The sequence below is a fragment of the Diadema antillarum genome, unplaced genomic scaffold (assembly GCF_040938485.1).
Source record: "Diadema antillarum isolate AM-2024a unplaced genomic scaffold, OU_Dant_1.0 seq00001816_RagTag, whole genome shotgun sequence".
NCBI lineage: Eukaryota > Metazoa > Echinodermata > Echinoidea > Diadematoida > Diadematidae > Diadema > Diadema antillarum.
In genome coordinates this window covers 1-24,267 of record NW_027272491.1, presented here as the reverse complement: position 1 = coordinate 24,267, position 24,267 = coordinate 1, and the positions used below count along the sequence as shown (strand labels likewise).

Sequence of the window (24,267 nt, the reverse complement as noted above, 5' to 3'; positions counted from 1 at the left end):
GGAACAACGGCGTTTGATAGAGCTGGATTTTCTCAATCACGTAGTTCAAGTTTTTTACGTTAATTTCAGTGTTAAATATTCTTATCAAGCAAATAAACATTAGGCAGTCGATGAGTAGTAGGTCCAACCCTACTTAACGTTAAGTTGGAATTTACCCGCGATAAACCTACTACCCCTTGCTGCCGTGACTCAAATATCCTTCCCTACACAGCCGGCGTTTTCGCAGTTAATCTAGGTCTAGGGGCTCTATTCTTCTAGTAGGGCCTAAATTTATAATCATATTTTTTCCTTGAATTGAAATCAGGTCATCGATGCAACAGATTGTATTGTAACGATACCGTTTATTTACCATTTGACAATATAAATTTATTGTTCTTAGGTACTATTAAATCATTGAATCATTTGAAGTGATATCTTGTTTGATTTAAAAGTTACACTTACAGAACGCAGCTCATTGAGCCCAACAAGAGATGGCAATTGAAACCAAGCGCATCCCTCCGTACTGTGGAGATGGGGGTGCCCAAGTTAATGGTATGATGCACGAACCAGCCGGCAACCAGCCATCTACCATTGGGGCCTTGTACAATATTCAGGGTCTCGAGGAAGCACTGCCTAAGTGGGAACCTGGAATGACTGTCTATGTTGAAGTCACACAGCATTCTAACAGGTAAAGTGTTAAGTGTTGGGCTTCTACTGAAGAAATAAACATTAGGAAAGACTTTCTAGGCCTTTCACAGAAAGTTACAAAGCATTGTACCAATAGTAGGGTGTCCAACACATCGACACCCTAATGTTTTTTCTATTAATAGATCGTGCCTACTTAGAATATCTCACAATTTGCCTGAAATTTTACTCACACGTAAAGAAAATACTCTGAATTGACAGGCATGCATTAAAAATGCAATTTGTGGTACACGCTCCAAGATAACTGCTCCGAACGCGTGGTATGTTGTTTTGACGGCACACACTCATTTGCGCCGTGATTTTTAAACCAAAACCCTACCCTCCATTGACAATATGTGTGAAAGGCACGTAATGCTTTTCCTATGTGCATTCATAGTCTACTAGACCTCTATATCATTGTTTTGCTGTTGATCTTGTTTATTATCAGGTTTTTCAGTAATATTTCAACATCTTCAAATCCCCAGTGAAGAATGCAAAACCACTGTGTGTAGTCTCATGCGTGAAAGTTCGTTCTTTACGCACGATGCTATATTAGAGGGGTGTCGGTTTTAATGTACAGTGTCGATGTGTTGGACACCTACTATACCATGGTATAGTGCCTAAAAATTGTACTCTTGTGCTACTGGAAGAGGCTAGGCTATACAGTCAACTTTCAGAATGCTACAGAATGTAGCAAAACAATACCTTTAAATACTAGTACTACTTTGTTGGAGGCAATTTTTAAAGAAAATTAGTGTTTTGCTCTCTATCTAGAACTTTAAGAAGAAGATGCAAAGACTCATTGCAAATGTTTCACTAGTTTTGTAAAGAAAGATTAAATACAACATGACAGAGTAACTGACTTTAATAGTCAGATTCTAATTGCTTCACGTCAACAGTTTAGAAAGGTCCGTAAAAATTTCATGTGCCCCCACTGGCACTGTACTGTCAAATAAGTTGCAGCATTATTATGCACATATGAATGTTGTGGTTATTTGTGTGGTATGTAGCCAAGACAATGTGCATGTCTAGTAAAGGCTTAGCACACAAATTAAATAATCCAACCAGTGTGTAAAATCTCACAATTTCCATGTTAATGAGAGGAAACAATAAAAGAAGCAAAATAAGCATTTGTTACAATAGAATCTAAGCATACGTTAGTACATCTCTACACAATTTATATAAGCCATAAATCGAGTTGAGTTGAATTGAAACATGCAAAATCTGTGTCCAAGGTTGTGAGAAATAATCTACTATTTTTGTCCCCGCCGAACGAGTTCGAGCAGGGGACTATGAAACGGGCTCCGTACGTGTGTGTGTCCGTGTGTCCGTCCATCCGTCCGTCCGTGTGTCCGTCCGTCCGTCCGTCCGTCCGTGTGTCCGTGTGTGCGTCCGTGTGTGATCAAAATCTTCAATTTGCTACTTCTCTGTCATTTATGAGCCAATTTTGATTCTGTTTGCTTTATATGATAGCACTACATGGAAGCTTTGAAACTTCTACACAGAATTTCAGTCGTGACCTTTGACCTTGACCTTTGACCTATATTGTACATTTTGCTACAAAATGCTACTCCTTCGCCATTTCTAACCCGATTTCGATTCCGTTTGCTTTATGTGATATCACTAGGTGAGGGCTTCAAAACTTCTACACAGAATTTTGACCTTTGACTTCTTTGACCTTTGACCTTGATTTTTTGACCTATATTGTACATTTTGCTACAAAATGCTACTCCTTCGCCATTTCTAACCCGATTTCGATTCCGTTTGCTTTATGTGATGGCACTAGATGAGGGCTTCAAAACTTCTACACAGAATTTTGACCTTTGACTTCTTTGACCTTTGACCTTGATTTTTGACCTATATTGTACATTTTGCTACGAAATGCTACTCCTTCGCCATTTTTAACCCGATTTCGATTCCGTTTGCTTTATATGATGGCACTAGTTGAGGGCTTCAAAACTTCTACACAGAATTTTGACCTTTGACTTCTTTGACCTTTGACCTTGATTTTTGACCTATATTGTGCATTTGCTACAGAATGCTACTCCTTCGCCATTTCTAACCCGATTTCGATTCCGTTTGCTTTATGTGATAGCACTAGGTGAGGGCTTCAAAACTTCTACACAGAATTTTGACCTTTGTCTTCTTTGACCTTTGACCTTGATTTTTGACCTATAGTGTACATTTTGTTACAAAATGCTACTCCTTCGCCATTTCTAACCCAATTTCGATTCCATTTGCTTTATGTGATGGCACTAGGTGAGGGCTTCAAAACTTCTACACAGAATTTTAAACCTTTGACTTCTTTGACCTTTGACTTTGATTTTTTACCTATATTGCACATTTTGTTACAAAATGCTACTTCCGGCGGGGACATATCTTACGCACCGCGTAATTTCTACTTTTCCTTGTATAGTTTTCATGTACTTGTGTATTATCATACAGCAGAGCTTTTAGAACACGGTGTATGCCAACAAACAAAAAGGGGATGAAAAAGAAGTAAGTTAAAGCTACAAGCTACAATGCAGTGAATTAGTAACTGTTTTAAGGACAAACACACTGATACAAGTTCATGATTTATTTTGATTTTCATGCCTTGATGAGTGGTGCTGCAGAAGGCCTACTGATATGTAAAAATATTCCCTTCTGCCTTTTTAGTTTGACTTATTCTAGGGTGAGTATATTTTTCTAGGCTGTATTAAAGAGGCAGATGATTGAAATTAATGGTAAGTCCAGGTCTCTTGAGAAAGTTCAGAAGCCTGTAGCAGCTGTGCTTTTCTTTGTACCTTTACCATGCATATAAGCTGGCGTTGGAGGTTGTATGTCTGGAGCTATTGATAAACAACCATCAAACCCTGCTTGTTTTCGACTTGTTTATTTACTACTACAGCACAGCCCAAACAAAAACAATCTCTGAACATGTTTTGGTCCTGCTTCATCAGCATGGAACAGTGGTGGGCGACACAGTCTTGACAAAGTTTGATGACCCCTTCCTTGCCGAGCATGTGATATCAGTGGCAATGTGTGATACTGAGCTACAGAACAGCAATAGGAAAACTGTAAGTGTGTTTTGATGCATTATGATATCAACATCAATCCTGACTGCTCGGGAATATATGTTCCACCTCTAAATAAATGTAGCATAGTATGAAAGTATGAAGAGAGTAGGCCTACAGGTGTCACTCATTTTAACAAAGTCCTAATAGCTGTCAGTTTTCTTTCTTGTGAATATCAAATTTCCTTGTGAATATCAAATTTTATGATAACCAAAGGAAATTGAGCAGCATAGAATTAGTGATGACAATCCTGGACCTGAATATCTAACTTGTTGTAACAAAATATAATTATAACCATATTTGCTGCATGGGGAGGGACCTGTACTTAAAAAAGAAACCCACGAACAACAACTACATGGTATGCACACCCTTTGTAGTCTATTATATTACAGTCTGTATGAGTACCCCAGTGCATATATGTGGTGAATTGTTTCTAGCATGTTGCAGGTGTACAAACTATTTGATGAGGAAGAGAGGTTTGTGGTAACATGTGCATGTAGTCCTTTGCAAGGACCATTGTTTGGCGAAAGAAGAGCTTAGAAATGTAAGAGTAAAGGAGGGAAATGACATAGGGAGCAGGGGCGGATCCAGGAATTCTGTAAAGAGGGGCGCAACTAATATTTCTGGTGCCACTTCTTGGTTTCATTTCATTTTTTTTTCTTTTTATTTCTTTTGTTTTTAACGATAAATAAAGTTGAGGCATGCACCCTCTGGATCCGCCAATGGGGAGTGTATGACAAGGAGTGCATTAGAGGAAAACATATGACAGTCATAGGGCAGTGGCTAAGCTGTCAAGTCTTCATGATGTGAGATCCAGATTGCAGAATAGGATACAGGGACAACCATACAAATTTTAAAACAAAACAAAACAAAACTTATTAATATGTGACACTCTTCAATGTCTGCATCTATAAAAAATGCAATATCAGCTAGTTTTGCTCAAGTGATTCATATCAACTAGATATAGGCTTGTGAGTACACCTGCTTCACCTTTTAGGTCATTGACCTGAAGAAGTCAGTACTGAAGGTCAGTGTGTTCCAGCTGAATGAGGAAGGACCGGCCAGCGAGGAGCTGGATGATGAGGACCTGGCTGCAGCAAGTCACTGGCTCTTACCAGCAGGTGAGAACACACAGGTTGTGTATAAGTCACTGGCTCTTACCAGCAGGTGAGAACACACAGGTTGTGTATAAGTCACTGGCTCTTACCAGCAGGTGAGAACACACAGGTTGTGTATAAGTCACTGGCTCTTACCAGCAGGTGAGAACACACAGGTTGTGTATAAGTCACTGGCTCTTATTACCAGCAGGTGAGAACACGCAGGTTGTGTATAAGTCACTGGCTCTTATTACCAGCAGGTGAGAACACACAGGTTGCAAAACCTGGAATAAGCTGACTTACTTTAGACTATCAGTGTTCCGTATGGTAGAATGCAGCAAAAACATTGAAATCAAGGTGTCTTTGAAAAAAAGGAAAAGAAAAAGAAGTATTCTTTAGTACAGTGCACTCCCGTTATAACAAACACGGTTATAACGAAATTTCGTCAAATCGAAGTAAATCTTCTCGTCCCAAAATTATCACCATTAAAGTCTATGGTAAAAAATTCGCTTATAACGAACATGGTTATAGCGAAATTTCTTTTATAACGAAGTCTTTTCTGAGCGCCACAGATATAGAAAAACAAAAGAAATGTGCTCCGTTGTAATGAAATGCGAATTGCTTTTTAAAATACGTAGCGGAACAAGCATTTATAGCGTCTCTGCATGGGTGAAAGCTTCACACCACTCTGTGTTCGCTCTTTGTGTCACGCACAGTTTCTGAGGGGAACTTGCGTTTATTATTGTGATACAGTTATCCCATCACATTTCACATAGCTTTCCAGTGTATGATGAGTATTCAGCAAACAGAATATGATATATATAAGTGGTTTCCTTGTTTTCGTTGTATATTGTATTTGTTTGGTTATAACGAAATTTCGTTATAACGAAAGAAAACTGCCGGTCCCGAGCATTTCGTTATAACGGGAGTGCACTGTAGCTTTCTTTCCTAAGAAATACACATAAAGACATTTTTGTCCCCGCCGAACGAGTTCGAGCAGGGGACTATGAAACGGGCTCCGTACGTGTGTGTGTCCGTGTGTCCGTCCGTCCGTCTGTCCGTCCGTCTGTCTGTGCGTCCGTGTGTGATCAAAATGTTCAATTTGCTACTTCTCTGTCATTTATGAGCCAATTTTGATTCTGTTTGCTTTATATGATAGCACTACATGGGAGTTTGAAACTTCTACACAGAATTTCAGTTGTGACCTTTGACCTTGACCTTTGACCTATATTGTACATTTTGCTTCAAAATGCTACTCCTTCGCCATTTCTAACCCGATTTCGATTCCGTTTGCTTTATGTGATGGCACTAGGTGAGGGCTTCAAAACTTCTACACAGAATTTTGACCTTTGACTTCTTTGACCTTTGACCTTGATTTTTGACCTATGTTGTACATTGGCTACAAAATGCTACTCCTTCGCCATTTCTAACCCGATTTCGATTCCGTTTGCTTTATGTGATGGCACTAGGTGAGGGCTTCAAAACTTCTACACAGAATTTTGACTTTTGACTTCTTTGACCTTTGACCTTGATTTTTGACCTGCATTGTACATTTTGCTACAAAATGCTACTCCTTTGCCATTTCTAACCCAATTTCATTTCCGTTTGCTTTATGTGATGGCACCACAGTCTGTAGGTGAGGGCTTCAAAACTTCTACACAGAATTTTGACCCTTGACTTCTTTGACCTTTGACCTTGATTTTTGACCTATATTGTACATTGGCTACAAAATGCTCCTCCTTTGCCATTTCTAACCCGATTTCGATTCCGTTTTCTTTATGTGATGGCACTAGGTGAGGGCTTCAAAACTTCTACACAGAATTTTGACCTTTGACTTCTTTGACCTTTGACCTTGATTTTTGACCTATATTGTACATTGGCTACAAAATGCTACTCCTTCGCCACTTCTAACCCGATTTCGATTCCGTTTGCTTTTTGTGATGGCACTAGGTGAGGGCTTCAAAAATTCTACACAGAATTTTGACCTTTGACTTCTTTGACCTTTGACCTTGATTTTTGACCTATATTGTACATTGGCTACAAAATGCTACTCCTTTACCATTTCTAACCCGATTTCGATTCCGTTTGCTTTTTGTGATGGCACTAGGTGAGGGCTTCAAAACTTCTACACAGAATTTTGACCTTTGACTTCTTTGACCTTTGACCTTGATTTTTTACCGATATTGTACATTTTGCTACTAAATGCTACTTCCGGCGGGGACATATTTTACGCACCGCGTAATTTCTACTTTTCCTTGTTCATCACTATTTTGAAGCAAGCTAGCGAGTTGAAAGTATCATCAGTTGTGTAAGAAATGAGTACCATCTGTAATATCATAGCAAGTGTTTTACTCATCTTTAGATTATCAGCAACTGGTTGGCTGATTGATAAGTTTACAAAACTGCATATATGGTGAAGAGGTGCATAATTGCCTCACTTTTCATGCTGTCACGTTATGTGTATCATGTCTATAGGTTTGTTTTATTGTGTTGTGATGTGTTTTGTTTGTCTCTTTTTGTATGTGTGAACCTCAGTGTACTACTTACTCTGTGACAAAACGTGACAACCTGACCAATGGAGTCTATTTTTTTTTCTCTCTTAGCAAAGCATTGTGTGTCACAAAGTTGTTTCTAAGGATTTCACATGATAGAATAGTGTACTACATGCATGTATTTTGGCCCTAAGCCCTGTTGCATACAGATTGTTACTTAAATTAGTCCAAGTTTTTGAAATGTGTAGTAGAGCTGCTTAGTCTCCCTAATTCTGCATGAAGCTTCCTGAAAATGTCAATACTGTTCATGTCTAGATGAGAGAATATAGTAAATCTCACTGATTTAGAGCATACTAGTACTTATTGATTTTTGCCCGTTGAGATGCATGAGACACACAAGCATCTCTCTGCATGGTTGCTTCATGGAATATCTCCCTGACTTTTATATGTGAATGTTGGCAGCTCTGCATTTAGACTTGACTTGACAAATTACCCTGTTCTGCATTTCATCAATTTGTGGTGTTTATTTTTCCATTTTACATGTTATATGCTCCTGGTTACATTGTCACTGTAGCATATGAAGATGCTTCCATAGATAGATCAACTTCAACATGTACTCTTGCAGGCTGATGATTTTACAAGGAAGTATCGTGGAATAAGATTTGTGTTGACTTGTACTTGGACCACATGGACTTGATCAACAATACATTCTTAACAGACATGTTATCTGTACGTTTGTTGTGATTTATGATAAAGTAGTTCAATAGTTAGTTGAGTTAGATATTATTGATTCATTTATTCATGTATTTATTCATTCAATTGTTTGTTTATCTACTGTAAAAGGGGATATTTTCACGCATCTAATTTTTTGCGCTCAGCCAGGTCAGAAGACTTTCGCATGTTTTTAATTCTGCGGAATCAAGACATCAACTAGTGGAACATATGGCAAGCAAAAATATTCGCGTGCTTTTGTTTTCGCGCTAGTTTCTGGTTGCGCAAAATGCGCGAAAATTTCAACACCGCGAAAATGTCCACTTTTACTGTAGTTATCTATTTATCAATTCAATCTTTTTTTCATGGTGCTGCATGCATCAGATCAGTGATGAAAAAAAATTGTCTAAGTTTCCTCATTTTGACTGTGTGACAAATCCACTTCAGCTGATATCCATGGGTTGTGGGAGACTCTAATCTTCGACAGTGCCATCAAACTGCAGCTTCTAAACTATGCCTCCACAACGCTACTCTTCTCCGATGCTGGAATTGACCCTAATATCATCTCATGGAACAGAGTGGTGTTACTGCATGGTAAGATGTGTAGATGTTTGCAATAGCATTACTTCCTGGATGATGAGCCACAGTGACCAAGGCAACTTCTCCATGATGTACAAGTATCATGACATACTATTTCCTACATATTTCCCCAGTCAGTAGATGAATGTTATTCTTACACTGTAGAATAGAGCAGCCTTCTCTGACTGCTATTCCACAGGTGCTAAGACACACTGACTTTGTTGTTGCTATTGCTCAATTTCTCTGGGATGAAGAGTGGCAGTAACTTTCAGGACATCTCATACACATAGAAACATTCGCTAGCTATATGTATATATATATATAGCTTGGACTTTAACCCTAACTTACCTGGGCTATTTAGCAAGCTTGAATTCCTGGGGGGGGGCTATTATGGCCCCCCCCTTCAGATCTCGGCTGTTGATCGCGCGATCGCCGCAAAATTTTGCATGAACATAAAGCCGGATGTAATCTACCTGACTGTTCAATTAAATTTTCAAAAAAATTGCATTTTCTATTTTAAATTAATTATGCAAATATATACAAAAACCTCATTTTCGTCTGTAATTGGCTTATAAAAGCTTATGGAATGCTGATTTTTGGTGTAAATATTCCTAGTGACATTCCGAACATTTGTGCGTAAAAAAAAATCAGTATCAAAATTAATTTCTTATGTTTTTTATTGTTTTATCAATTTTTTATGTATTTCTTTGTTTTTTCGAATTTTTGTTTTTGTTGTTTTATTCAGCAAAATTTGTCATACCGGTACACATCTTTAGAAGCATAGTTATACTAAAATAAATTGATTTCAGCCATTAAAATCAAAAATATGAATCTTTATATGAATTAAATGAAAAAACACAATTTGTATTGACTTTGTACTCAAAATCACGTTTTTTGAGCAATTTTGGGGTTGACGAAAAATTTTTTGAAGGGGCGTGGCTTCGGAACGGTATGCCTGGGCGCAACAAATTTGGTCTCAAAAGTTGCGCGAGACTTGAAAGCAAAAAGTCAGCGAGCGGCGCGGTCAAAAAATTTGCGCGGCGAAATGGTCGTGGAATTCGTCGAGGGGGGGGGGCCATTATGCCCCCCCCAGGTAAGTTAGGGTTAACCATACTGTGCTTTCTTCCCCAATTGGCACTGCCATCAGGAAACTAATCATCAATCAATATTAATTCCCCTAATCCTTCTTGTGTCACTGTGGTCATCTTGTTGGACTGAGGCACACTTTTATGATACCTGAGTGAGCTTGCTAACTTGCATGTGTAGTTTAAGCTGAGTGCCTTATGTTAACCCAAAGCTGGAGTGTCAAACCACTGAATGAGATATCCACTATTCTTTGTGTGGATACAGATTTGTTAATTTCTTATCTTGTACAAAAGGCCAAGGAAATTTTGATGTATATTTGGCAGACAGTTTTAGGTGCTGTCAATCATATCTACACATCATTGTTCTAACAAGGACCATACAAATATTGTAGTCTGTGACAGTGTGCCTTTCACAAGCACCAGTATGCATCTCAGAATTGAATAATCTTGTTTGAGAGGATGTTTTCAACATTTGACCTCCTTCATATCAAGTTATTGGGAAAAACCACATTGATAAATATGAAAGATCAAACATACATATGATGTCGAGTGCCACTCCATTGTAGCCCCTCAATGTCATCGTTACTTGACATGAAACTCTTTTGTAGCATCTGTAGTACTCTTTTTTTTAGCAAAATGCCCATTTTCTTTCAAATAAAGATTATACAATGTACATAGAAAGCATCTGTGAATTTATCTTTTTGTTTTTGTTTTGTTTTTGTTTTTTACTTTTCAATGGAGAATCATTTCTTGTCACATCTAGACACCAAATATGATTTCCATCATTAGACAATAATAAATGAAGGTATTTCTTTGTCTAATGAATGGTGCTGATGACTTCATCAGTACTTTGAAGTTGAATTGGTATCATGTCAATTTCATAACTAGCGAGAGTTGTCAATATTCACTACAGTAAAGTTCTTGTCTGTATTAACTTCTCTGTTTACAGGGCCCCCAGGAACTGGCAAAACATCCTTGAGCAAGGCGCTGGCCCAGAAACTCTGCATCAGGCTATCAGACAGGTATTTAGACTTGAACCTTATTGACATGTGTATATGATTATACTTAATACAGTCAAACCTGCCTTTGCAGCCACCTGTCTATACCAGTCTCCAGCCGTGCATGGCCACTGAAAAATCCCCCTAAGAAAAGCCATATTAAAGACCTTGTGTACATAGTGGCCACCTCTCTAACACAGCCAGCGGCCACAAATTTTGTCTCCCATGGTAGATTTTAACCTGTCTGTAGCAGCCACAGCTGAGCCGATAATCCAGTGTTTTTTCTGCTTTGCAGCCTTGCTGGTTATTCATGGCTAAAAGCTTGTTTGCTGTATGCATGCTACTGTGCAACAACTGGATCAATACCATCATAGTTTATTGCATAAGACACATGTGCATACGTATACACTTACATGTACGTGTAAGTACTTACAGATGGATACAACGATAATAACATGTAGGCAATGTACACAAAATGTCAGGGAACCTGTCCATAGCAGTCACCTGTCTATAATGGCCACTCTCTTCATCTCCCTTTGGTGGCTACTATTTACAGGTTTGACTGTATAGACATATATGCATATATACACACTTAATACGTACAGTCAAACCTGCTTATAGCCACCACCCAAGGGATACAAAAAGTGGATGTTATAGACAGGTGACCACTAAGGCAGTTTTGACAGTATCTACTGTAAAAGTGGATATTTTCGCGTGACTAATTTTTCACGTTCGGCAGGGTAAGAAGAGTTTCGCGTGTTTTTAATTCTGCGGAATCAAGACATCAAGTTCTGGAACATATGGCAAGCAAAAGTATTCGTGTGCTTTTATTGATGCTTTCTCGTGGGAAATGCGCAAAAATTTCAACACCGTGAAAATTTCCACTTTTACAGTACCTAATAATATACATTGTTGTTTGTTTGTTTGTTTGTTTGTTTTTTGAAGGGCTCGATGCCAGTAGCAATGGCATCAACAAGATGCTATAGAGATCTGTGTGTGTGTTTTTTTTTTATATAGCAGGTAGTACTTCTCCTATGATTATAAAATATGTAGGATTCCAACACAAGCATACTGGAATTGTGGACAATTTTGCATGATTTGTTTTTTCACTTGTTTATGATTATCCCAAGAAGGGAGTACAGTGCTCACTGCTTAATCGGGAGGGGTCGGGAGACAAGTTTTTCTCCCATTTAAGCGGTGCTCCCGCTTAAGCGGTGGCCAGTATTGCCCTGTACAAACCACACAACATGAAGCCCAGTATGAGGGCATTACACTAAACCATGCACAGTTATCAAACTCACCGATAACCTCAGCAACAAATACACGCGCGCTATGACATGCAGACATAAAACGCCAACAAGAAAAGACACAGCAGTCTCATAATTTTGGCAAATGCATCATCGGAATAAACCTTCATTCATTTGATCCCCTTCCCTCTTACATAGTCACGAGGGCTACCCTACTAATGCAGAGAAAGAGGCAGCTATGCTATCTTCCACATGCTGTAACTGTTATAACAACATGCACATTACGATAACACTGATTGCGACAATCGTACGAACGTATTTTCTCATATTCATGCCCCTTGTCATGCTGTCATACACAAACACACACACTGCATGCATGTATACTATGCACGAACAGAGAAAGTATGGGCCGCACGTGGGGAAGGTAATTCTCTGTATCGCACTGAAACGGTATACAGTGCAAGTTGTTGCATGAGTAGAAGCTGACAACGCACGATAAGATGACGCTCGATAAGACCGCCTCTGCGCTACGTCTCACTAACAGCAAATGTTTAGACTGCGGTCAGCATAATCTGTCGGGAACTGGTTAGAAAATAATCCTTCTGGTAAGGAAATGAAGTCCCTGCAATTATTTCAAGGATTTACTTATCATTTTTAGACATTAATACATGGACAATTGAAGTGTTTCCAGCAGATTTATCCCAATAAAGCTGTTCCTGGTTCCGATAAAGCAGTGGAAATAGCACATGAAAATTTGTTACATCGCCAGTAAATAAAAGGGAGAAGCCGTAGACGATTCGGATGAGGTTTGGATCTGATTTATTGCCGTGGCCGAGACAATCGACTACGGCATGCCAATTGTGTACAAACGTAGATTACTACATACACTGTATATAACACAACCAATACTGGCGCATCAAGTTTTGTTGCACTTAAGCGGGGTTCCCTCTAAAGCAGTTCACGATTAACAGGTGAGCACTGTATGTATATATATTTAGAGACACTGCAAAGTATCTGCTATTAACAGTTTGAAAATACTAACATCAATCTGCTGTATTCTTTTCATTTATTTCATGCAATCTCCCTGCTTCAGGTACAAGTACGGACAACTCATTGAAATCAACAGCCACAGCTTGTTTTCAAGATGGTTCTCTGAGGTAAAGAAAATAAGATGCAAAATATAAGAAAAACAACAAACCCCCAAAATTGATATACTTTCACTTTCAATAGTTTATAGAATTAGCACCAAAATTTCATTGCAGTTGTTCAAATGACATTGTCAGCAGAGCTTTTCTCAAAAAAAAATGATTATTAGATTATTATGTATTTTTATGTTTGTGTTTTCAGTATAAGATTATAGAATGAATATTCTCGACCAAAGAAAGACAATGACCTTCAAAATATTGTTTATCTTTAATTTCTAACATTTCATGGAAACACATGTGTTTTGTAACTTTCTTTGGATAGTATTTAACTTTTACAAAAATTCTATACAGTATGAAAATTTACTGTTGCTTACAACAGAGCTTGTTTCCAGACATTGTGTTGGGAAAATGTGCGCCTCAAGGTATTTTTTTTTTTTTTTTTTTTTGGGGGGGGGGGCAGTGATGTGTTGACTTGAGTGAAAAGAAGCATCAGAAAGAAAGAAAAAAAACCTACGTAGTATTTTGGATAGAGCATGCAGTTAGAATATAGAATATTACCTGATGGAGAGAATTGCTATGTCCAAAAAAAGTCCTATTGAGAAAGACTTAATGTCAGAATGGCAGTGTTGATGACATACTTTTAAATAGAATAGTATACTGTAATTTAGTATTCTTCAGCTCATTTCTTGCGCCCATGGTCATACACGTTTTGTACACTCATTGGTCTCTTCCGACAGAGTGGGAAGCTTGTGATGAAGATGTTCCAGAAGATCCAGGAGCTGGTGTCTGATCGGGATTCCCTTGTTTGCATCCTGATTGATGAGGTGAGAAATGTGACGGAACTTGAATGTAGCCTGCCTGATTCTGCAGGTCAGTCTGCCAGAAATAAAGTCAAGATATCCATCTCTCTCATTTTTGTCTCGCCCACCGGAGGTAAAGGCGAGACTAAGGGATCCAAATGGCGTCTGTCCGTCGTCCGTCCGTCGTCCGTCACAAATGTTAAAGTTTACCTGCAAGACTCTCTTATGATGCATAACTTGGCAACTGTTACAGCAATGGCAGCCACACTTGGGTGATAGAAGCACTAGGGGTATCTTCATGTTATGGTGTTGTCGGAGGTCATGTGATGATGTCAAAGGTCATATAAGAGGTCATATATTAAAGAGTATGTGCAAGACTCTCTTTTGACAAAATTAATAACTTCACATAAGTTGCTTGGATTACAACCTAACTTGGGTCATAGATGCACTGGGGGTACCTTCATGTTATGGTGCCGTTGGAGGTCACAGGATAAGGTCAAAGGTCATTTGAGGTCATACGTTAAAGTTTACTTGCAAGACTCTCTTATCACACGTAACTCGACACATGTTGCTACAATGGCAATCAAACTTGGGTGATGGATGCACTGGGGTACCTTCATGTTATGGTGCCGTAAGAGGTCACATGATAAGGTCAAAGGTCATTTGAGGTCATACGTTAAAGTTTACTTGCAAGACTGTCACAGACAGGGGTCAACAAACTTAGAGCCTAATGTTAAGTTTTTATGGCACGTTTTGATTATGGCTCAGAACTTTTGATCCCTTTGTCTGTTTGTGACCAAACTTGGATGGTAGATGTCCCTTGGGGAGGTGAAGGTCATCACAAGGTCAAAGGTCACATACAGGGGTCAACGAACTTTTAGGGCTCAATGTTAAGTTTTTATGGCGCGTTTTGATTATGGCTCATGACTTTTGATCCCTTTGTCTGTTTGTGACCAAACTTGGATGGTAAATGTCCCTTGGGGAGTTGAAGGTCACCACAAGGTCAAAGGTCATAGGCGGGTCAATGAACCTCTGGGAGTTAGAAAAATATTAATTTCTTGTACGCGAATGGGCGAGACACAATTTGTCACTTGCCTTGTTAGAGAACATAAAGACATCCCCTCCACCTTTTTTATTTTGTTTTATTTTAAGTTATGCTATACCGTATCTTGTATCTGCTTTAACTGACTTTAATCTGTGAAGATGTGATTGCTTTGTTTTTGTTTATGCATGTGATTTTGAACACAGGTATAGTCAATTATAGCAAACTTTCAGGGGATAAAGAAATTCAGATGTTAAAGTTATGTCGTCTTTACAAACTGTTGATTGTTTGTTTTCGTGTTTGCTTGTTTGTTTCAATGCCCAGGTTGAGAGCCTCACATCAGCCAGGAAAAGCGCCCTCGCTGGTACAGAACCATCAGATGCCATCAGGGTAGTCAATGCTCTGCTCACACAGATAGACCTTATAAAAAGGTTAGCCTAAAGGACAATTTTCATTGCTGCAAGAATTTACACTTCCTTACCATTGTATTCATACCTGAAAAAAAAACCACCAAAAATGAAAAAATAAAACAGAACAAACAGCCCATTCTCTATTTGCCTTTCATGTTGTAGGGTTGTACACTTTCATACTAATGTTTACTGTGAGTGCCTTGTTTTCAAGATAAAGACAATGAAATTTGCTGACATCCGCAGCTTTTTTTTTTTCAGAGGAAAGCTATTGAAACTGACTTAATAAGCACCCAGTTTAATTAGTAAATGATAGCATGCTCGACTCCAGTGGAGCTTATTAAAGATTTCTTGGCTCAGCCTTCATCACATAGTAAATGGTAAATGTTTTGGGCAATTGTAAAGAATGAATAGAGAAGTGAAGTTGAATTCAAGATTCTATTCAACATTTGTTATTATAAATGTGCACTATCACTGCTGATCTTTTACAGGATTAAGAATGGATTGTGGAGTGATAACTTACCATTGATTTATGATAGTTTTATGAGATTGCACTAGTTCATTTTCAATTTGGCTGTGAGAATGTCAGTTTCCTTGCATGAAGGGGAATTTGACTCAAATATATGTATATGGGTTCAGTGAATGCAGAAATATTTGTCATAATACGCATGTGCCGTCACAGATGAAAAGGCTACAACAATTTGTAATGTCACAGTAGGAACAATGATAAAGAAAATTCCACATTTTTAAAAAAAATAAAAAGTACACATTCTTCTACTTGTTTCTGATATATGTTAAGGGTAATGCCTTCTGAAGAAGGTGAGTCAAGTCCTCTTTCACTACACAAGAAAAATTAAAATATGCTGAAAATTGTTGATGAATTCAACGAAAACTTTAAGGATTTGTAACTTTTTTATTTTCTTCAAATTTTACTGATGTTTACTACTAATATTTCTGCATTCACTGAATCCACATATCAAACTTAAGTCTAAATTCTTTAAATAGTGATCTCTGATAGCCTTAAGCTTCTGTGTTAAGATTATTGTTTACCCTGTGTTACTCTTACATTAGAAATCCAAATGTATTGATACTTGCCACATCAAACATCACTGAGGCCATCGATCTCGCCTTCATTGACCGGGCTGACATCAAGCAGTACATCGGGCCCCCTTCTCCCGAGGCTATCTTCATGATCTTCCGTTCGTGTCTCACAGAACTCATGAAGGTTAAACTTGTTTTATTGACTTGTGTTAAATTTGTTCTTTTTTCTCTTGCCTGTTCATGTCTGTGTTTCAACAATTAAAGACCGAATTCAGACATTGTGCAGAAATGTTTGTGCCTGGTTTCATAGTGCAAAAAAAAAAAATAATAATGATAATATTGATAATGAATAAAGGTGTAAGAATTCAAAAAATAGGGTGAAAGTTGTCTGTAGAATACTCATTGATAACTCTTATGGTGTTTAGTGGCCCTCTGCTACCTATCCCCCAATGATTATGAACTTATTGTCAAAATTGAAATTTTGTCAGAATAGCAAATTCAAAATTCAGTGTCAGTGTGAGAAAGGCTTAAGAAGAGAAAAGGTGTTTGTGTTATATAGCCTTGAGTTCTGTTTTCATTGAATCCTTACAGCATCTGCCAGTTGCAGTAAATGAAGGGAGTTTTAATAATGGCATGAATATCGCACTGTAGCATACATTGACTGCAGTGACTCAACATCCCATGGCAGTCCATAGCAGGCCTGTTTCCTTGCTGCACAAATGATGACTGACACTTCTTTCTTATAATGCACACAGGAAAAGAAGTATGGGATACAAGCCTGCTATCGTCAGCTGATAACCAGAAGGGTGCTATTACGTTCTCAGATATGAGTGTAAATAAAAACAAAACAATCTATTTTCATGCTATAACAAGTTTATTTAATCAAAAGTGAGTAGATTTATATGCATTGCTCCAAATATAGGTTACAATAGTGCCCTTGCAGTTTTAACTTTTAACGTTTGAAAAAGAAATGAAAATAATTCAAAATTGACACGATAATGAAGAGGGGATCGAACTCTACAACATGATCCACATAAACTCAGTACTCCCGAAAATTGCAATGAAGCCCTTTTAGTTCTCAGCTGATGCCATTTCATATGAAAAAGATCCGTAAACCAACGCTGTTGTGATTGATATCATAATATCAAGGGGTCTAATTACCTCTGCTCTGTTAACTCCAAATATTTTAACTCCATTGATTTGCCACGAAGTACATAGAAACCTTTCTTGGATGAATGTCTTCCTGGAAAGGGCTCACTCACCCTTTTCAGGAACACACTAGTCCAAGAAAGAATCTACATGGTGCTCTGCAGACCGATGAAGCTAGAGCCTCTCAGAAAATACCAAACTCCCAACTGTTTGCAACAAACCCTCGCTTTATTCCAAGATGTTGTGCAAATCTATTTTTGTAAGGGCCAGAATTTAGTTCATTTTTCTTTTCTGTGTTTTGCTTTGTTTACATGTCTTTCCCAACTGCCTGATAATTCCTTTCTGTTGATATTGGTCATCTGTAGAAGAACATCATCAATTCACAGCAGATCCTGGATCTGAATGCCTTGGAGGTGATCAAGTACAAGGAGAACGCTGCCACAAGACCGAGTCTCTTCCTTCTCAAGATCTCAAAGTGAGCAATACTTATGATTGCTATGACACGTATTGCTTTCATACCCCTGCATTGTAGAGAAGGTTACTATGATACTGTGTACGCAACAATATTATTTCACAAGTAAAGCTATTTGTGAGTTGGGACTTGTAAGACCATGTCATTACTGGTTGAGTTCGCAATTGAGATTCACAGTAGGAGATTTTCAAGTTAGTGATATCCCACCTTATAGACACTATTCAATGTGTTTGTAATACAGGAGGTAGCATTTTTATGAGTTGTTAATTTCACAAGTAGCACTTGACTCACGAAATTCACAAGAATAAAAACACTGCGAAATATACCACATATACAGTAGCTGGTAGGCTCACTCGGACATATTTTGACTGAAATATAAGGGGGATATCAGAAATGGTTTTCTCATGTTAGCATAGATGACATATTTCTACCTATGTGAAATACCTACCTCCCATCCTCCTGACAGCATGTATTTTTGAAGAAAGACAATACCTTGCATATACAACTCAACGCAAGTGCAATCACAACTGCTGCAGAATATTACCTGGATGGAGTACAGATAGGTATTAGAAAAAATTTTTTTAGATGAAAACATCTTTTCTATACTTCCTTCTGTGAGAAAGAATTGAAGAAGATAATACACTGCAGATAGTGTTCACAGATTTTAAGTGGTTCGCCATATGTCATTTTTTTTGGGGGGGGGGGCGGGGGGGATTTGGAGGACTTTCACAATTACACTCTGTTATATGTTGTGCCATGTGTGTGGGAGACCTGGAATGAATTCATATCAATCTTGTTTCCTCAAATGCAGAGAAAGCTACGGTCTCAGTGGTAGGACTCTCAGGAAACTACCCTTCCTTGCCCACTCAACATATCTGCAGGTAAGCTCAGCAACTTCAGACTTTAGAGAAGAGAGAGATGATATAACATGAAAATTGTCATCCAGTCTTTCATTATGAATGCTGCTTACGTCAGTGATTATGTCTGGAATGCAAACACAGAACTAGTGGGCCAGAGACAGTTAGTGGCTCTTATTCAACAAGGCTTCCCAGTTTTATCCAAAGTTTATCCGAAGATGACATTTGTGTCAGATAGATGTCATCGTATAGCTCATAATACATTTCTGAACAAGAAATAGAAACATTGATTCATCTAGTTTGTTTTCTTAAGATATTTCTATCTTTGAAAACACATTGATAAATGACAAGGAAAAAAAGAGTAACTAGAAAAGCATTCGGAGAGTGCAGACCTCCGTCAAGTAGCTTATGTCCACCCATACACACACACACTGAAAATCACCCAATTTCCCCGTATAGAACTCTTTTGTTTAACCCTAAAAAGACTGGGGGGGGGGGGGCTAAAAGGCCCCCCCCCCCCTCGACATTTCGCGCGATTACTCTGCAACACGCGATGCTCTCGCCGCGATGCTCTATGACTTTTTTCTTTCAAGTTTCCCGCACAGTTTGACACCAAATTTGTGACGCCCGGGGGTACGGTTCTGAAGTTACATAACTTTTTGTACATGCATGTGAGGCCGAAAATGGCTCAAAAATGTGATTTTGTGTACAAAGTCAATGCAAATTGAGTTTTTTTCACATGGTTCGTATGAATATGCTTATTTTTACTCTCAATGGCTAAAATTAATTTGTTTTAGGAGTATTATGCTTCAAAAAGTGTCTGCCACAAATGTTGTGAAAAAAAAAGGTCGAAAAAACAAGGAAATACATAAGAAATTCATGAAACAATAAAATAAATAAGAAATTAATTTTGATACCGAATTTTTTTTTCAAGTGCATTTACTAAGAATGCCGCAAACAATAATTAGACCAAAAATGAGCACTTTTGGAGCTTTATTTACTGATTTAGATCAAAGAGTCTGATTTCTTGCATAAATTAGCATAATTAATCAAAATAAAATAAAAGAAGACTATTTTGGAAAATTTAAACATACGATCTTGTAGATTACATCGCACACTACCATTGTGCAAATTTTCGCGGCGATCGCGTGATCCACGGCCGAGATCTTAAGGGGGGGCCCTTTAGGCCCCCCTCCCCCCCCCCCCCAGTCTTTCAAGCTACCAAAATAGCCCAGTCTTTTTAGGGTTAAGTCATCATCAGCTTCCAGCTACACCGCGCCTTGCCTAAGCAGAGCACGTGATCAGAGTGTGTACGCAAACCTCAAATAGGTGCAGCTTGCACTCCCAACTTAAGTGATCCAATCTGCCAAAAGATAAAAATCCTTCAAAAATCCATCCAGATTCTCAGATCACTACCAAAATTCAATTATCTGTTCCTTGTGTCATCATCAAGTTTTCCTGCAAATTTCATTTAGATCTATTCACAACTTTTCGAGTTATTTTGCAAACAGACAAACAAACAAAGGCTGATGAAAACATAACCTCCTTCCTGATGGAGGTGAAGACAATACAAGGGTTTGTTTAACAAGGACCATTACGAGGAGTTGTTTTTATCTTTGGTAATCCTTAAATATTCTCCAATGTATACATCATACTGTTTGCACACAACGTGGCGATTTGTGTCTGAATCCTGTAAATCCTGTGGTAGTTCTTAAATGCCAACATCTGAAATAAGCTTGCTCATGTGCAGATAAGATAATTGTGCAAACAACCCTAATACTCCACAACAAGCTAATCACTAGCGAGTCAAACTGATATATCTACCCTCCAGTGTCCTAACAACACCTCAATACTTTCTGTGGTTTCTGTAGCCAAATTATTCTTTGTCAAGAAGGCATGTCAAGTTTTGTTGTCAATTTGCTGTAGTGCATTTTTCATAAAGATTATGCAAACTTTTATCCATATGTCAGTGTATCACATGTGCACATTTCTATTTTCAGCATGTCCACCCTTGTGTGCATTTCAAGCACCACCTTTGTCAGACTGAAAGTGAATCTTAATTATGTACAAAGAGTGTTCTGAAGTTGTGTAGTTATGAAAGCATGTTTGACACCTTTTTGTGATATGGTATTCTTCCAATTACAGACACCTCTAGGAAACACTGATACACTAAACCTATGAAGTGGTCCACCCCAAACATATACAGGAAAATGCACCAGAGCAGTCAATGAGTATGAGTACAATAGTACTCCCGATGGTTGACTTTACAGGCAACTCTCATTATAACAAAGTTCTTGGGACTGGCAGTTTTCTTTCATTATATCAAAATTTTGTTATAGCTTAACAGTAAAGTACAGAAAGATATATAAATGATCATTTTAACCTTAACCAGGCCGGGCTTTTTTGGGTGTTCTGTGGCCGGGGAGGGGTTGATTCAACCCCCCCCCCCCCCCCCCCCCCGAGATCTCGGCCGTCGATCGCGCAATCGCCATGAAATTTGGCACGCGCATTACCTGTGGCGTAATCTACCAAGCTATACAAAAAGAAATGGAAATTTTCGTCAAAATAATTAATTATGCTAATATATGCATAAAATCATACATTTTGCTCTAAATCAGAAATTAAAGCTCATAGAATCCTAATTTTTGGTGAAAACATTCTTTGTAGCATTCCTAACAATGTACTTGAAAAAAAATTTGGTATGAAAATCAATTTCTTATGTATTTTATTGTTTTATGAATTTCTTATGTATTTCTTTGTTTTTTCGACCTTTTGTTTTATCATTTTTTTTCCACAAAATTTATGACAGAACCTATATCAAGCATAATTAATTAATTAATTAGTTTCAGCCTATAAAAGTGAAAATAATCAGATCTTTATGAATATGAAGAGAAAACTCCATTTGCATCTTTATACACAAAATCACGTTTTTGAGCCATTTTCGATCTGACAGGCATGTGTAAAACGTTATGCAGCATCGTAACGCGAAAATGGTGTCAAAAGATGCGCGAGACTTGAAAGTAAAAAGTCAGCGAACGGCGCGGTCAAAAAATTTCGCGCGGCGGAGAAGTCGCGAAAAATGTCGAGGGGGGGGTTGATTCAACCACCCCCCCCCCCCCCCCCCCCCCCCCGGCCTTTTTAGGGTTAAGACCTGAATTTTCACTTTGTTGCAATGAGAATTTTGCTGGAGCTGTGTTTGTTATAACAGGAGTGCACTCTACTCCAATCATCATCAGAAGAAACAGGGATTGACAAATTGCCCTTCAGCAATGTTACTAAGCACCGATTAGTCAGTTCTTTAGTAGTAGCCATGAAAAAAAGAAATCAAGGACATTCATACTCGGGTTTTATGCTAATGATGTTTTATTGGACACATGCCCATGATTCTTTATCGTGACTACTACTAAAACACTGAATAACCAGTGCTATAAATAATAAAAATGACTTGATGCAAGAATTCATTACATACACATACCAGTAATTTGAAGAAAGAATGACTTACTGAGTACCTTCTCGTGTCTCATTCTGTTACCAGTGCTCACATGGATCACAGCTTTCTCTCGACGACTTTCTGCTCGCCCTGCACAAGGTGGTCCAGAAACAATTTGAAGAGAGGAGAAACCTCTCCACGGATACGTAGCTCAGTGGTTCTTGGGGACTTTTCTCTAGCATCACCTTGATCGGAGAACTATCCTTATCAGAGGAGTGAATTTGGTGATGCACAAATTTCCCTCTTGATTTGTCTGGCTTTGGAGCCTTTATTCCAAGGACATACCTCAAACTCTGATGCAAGTACTACTTCTCATGTTTTGTATGTCTGTTGTGGAACATCACTTTTGCATGTGCGATATAACATCATAACACATAAGCAAATTTGATAGTGATACTTCATCTTACCCTACTGGAAACTCCATAATACAAGAATGTGTATAGAAAAAAGAAGACAAAATGTATAGAGATATATATGTATGTCAAGCCTCAAAGGCATTCTAACACTATTGCTAACCTGAATCTTGATACATTTAAGTTAACATATTAGTCTTCACATTTTGATTTGCAATTGTTCCTTTTAACACAAGAGCCTTCTAAATATAACATAGTTATTACTCTCTAAACTTTACTTAAATTAGTCACATCACACTTATGGTGTAGAAAGACAGCATATGCCATAATGCGTCATGCTCTGTTATGCTCATGACTTTTGTGTGTTGGTGTAGTAGTGTGGCGACAAGTCACAGGTGTGTAATGGCCAATGTGCAACAGGTGTGTGTATTGTAAATTGGTTTTGACTTATTCAGTAAAACTGAGAAAAATACTTATATTAATAAATCTTTTGGATTAATGTCATTATTTCTCGGGGGGGGGGGGGGGGGGGAGGGGGGGATAAAATTGTTTGAGTCACTCGGGCAGTAAAATTGAAATATTGGAATTGATGGATAACTCAATATCAGATACATGTACATGTATGTGGATTTGTTCTTTATTTGAATCCTCTGTGCCTCTATGATGTAAACTTGAGCTGAGCATAAGTGTCTTCTCATGCATAGTCTTTTCACTTTTCTCTCATTCACACTGCATTCTTGTGACCACTCCAGTATGCTCTCTATAGCAAAGACATGACAAGTGGAATGACATGAAACTCTTGCATCTTCTTTGAAGTGAAGCCTTGTTGCATACCTTTTCCTAACTAGAACAATTCTCTGTAACCGATGTGGATATTTGTACTTTGTCTTTTTACCTTATTCACCAGCCATGCAACTCTTGACACTTCATTTGTAGTCAGTGCCCTTTTAGAGTGGCAAAACGTTGTAGAGCTTATTTTGTTGAGTTGTTTTCAAATGTATTTATACTAATTGAGTTACTGTGGCAAGTCACAAGCAATCTTGAATCATAGTACAGGGAAACACCATTATAGCAAGCTTACAACAAGTACAAGTGTACTGCGCTTAACATGGTAAATTTGGCGGCCTCAATTTGGCCATTACTAGTCTTCTTTTTTTTTTTGGTACCCTTACAAAAGCAAAACCAGTGGTCCTTGCAAACCTTGTCATCAGGGTTTTCAGTACCTGAAAGACCTGGAAGCATGGGTGGCCTGATTCATTTGCTGCCTACTGAATGGTGTAACATAATGTACTGTGTCAGCGAATATGTGCATAGAAGCATCTGCTAACTGGAACCCGTCAACTCCACAGAAAGCCAACCCAATATGATTTATAGTATTAAGTACGATATCGCCTCTTGAAAGTATGACTTTTCACCTCTTGAATACCCCCCCCCCCCCCCCCCCCCCCCCGAAGTCAATTTAAACTGGAGAAAACTGCTTCATCACACAGAAAGGTGTACTTACTAAATTACTGCAACCCCTATAAAAATGTTAATTGAGTGGGAAATATGCAGATTTTTTTCTCATCAGTGATGATGAAGTA

General features: G+C 38.3%; 1 protein-coding gene across 1 annotated transcript; it reads left to right on the top strand.

The window, feature by feature from the left end:
- Window positions 1-451: 451 nt before the first annotated feature.
- On the top strand, window positions 452-22,481 carry LOC139712528 (pachytene checkpoint protein 2 homolog). Its single transcript, XM_071624341.1, has 12 exons — window positions 452-667; window positions 3,554-3,722; window positions 4,717-4,840; window positions 8,467-8,613; window positions 10,633-10,705; window positions 13,022-13,085; window positions 13,811-13,897; window positions 15,240-15,346; window positions 16,394-16,547; window positions 17,878-17,987; window positions 18,796-18,865; window positions 22,377-22,481. Exons 1-12 carry the CDS (start codon window positions 471-473, stop codon window positions 22,479-22,481), a joined length of 1,407 nt encoding a protein of 468 aa, XP_071480442.1. The 5' UTR covers window positions 452-470.
- Window positions 22,482-24,267: the final 1,786 nt, after the last annotated feature.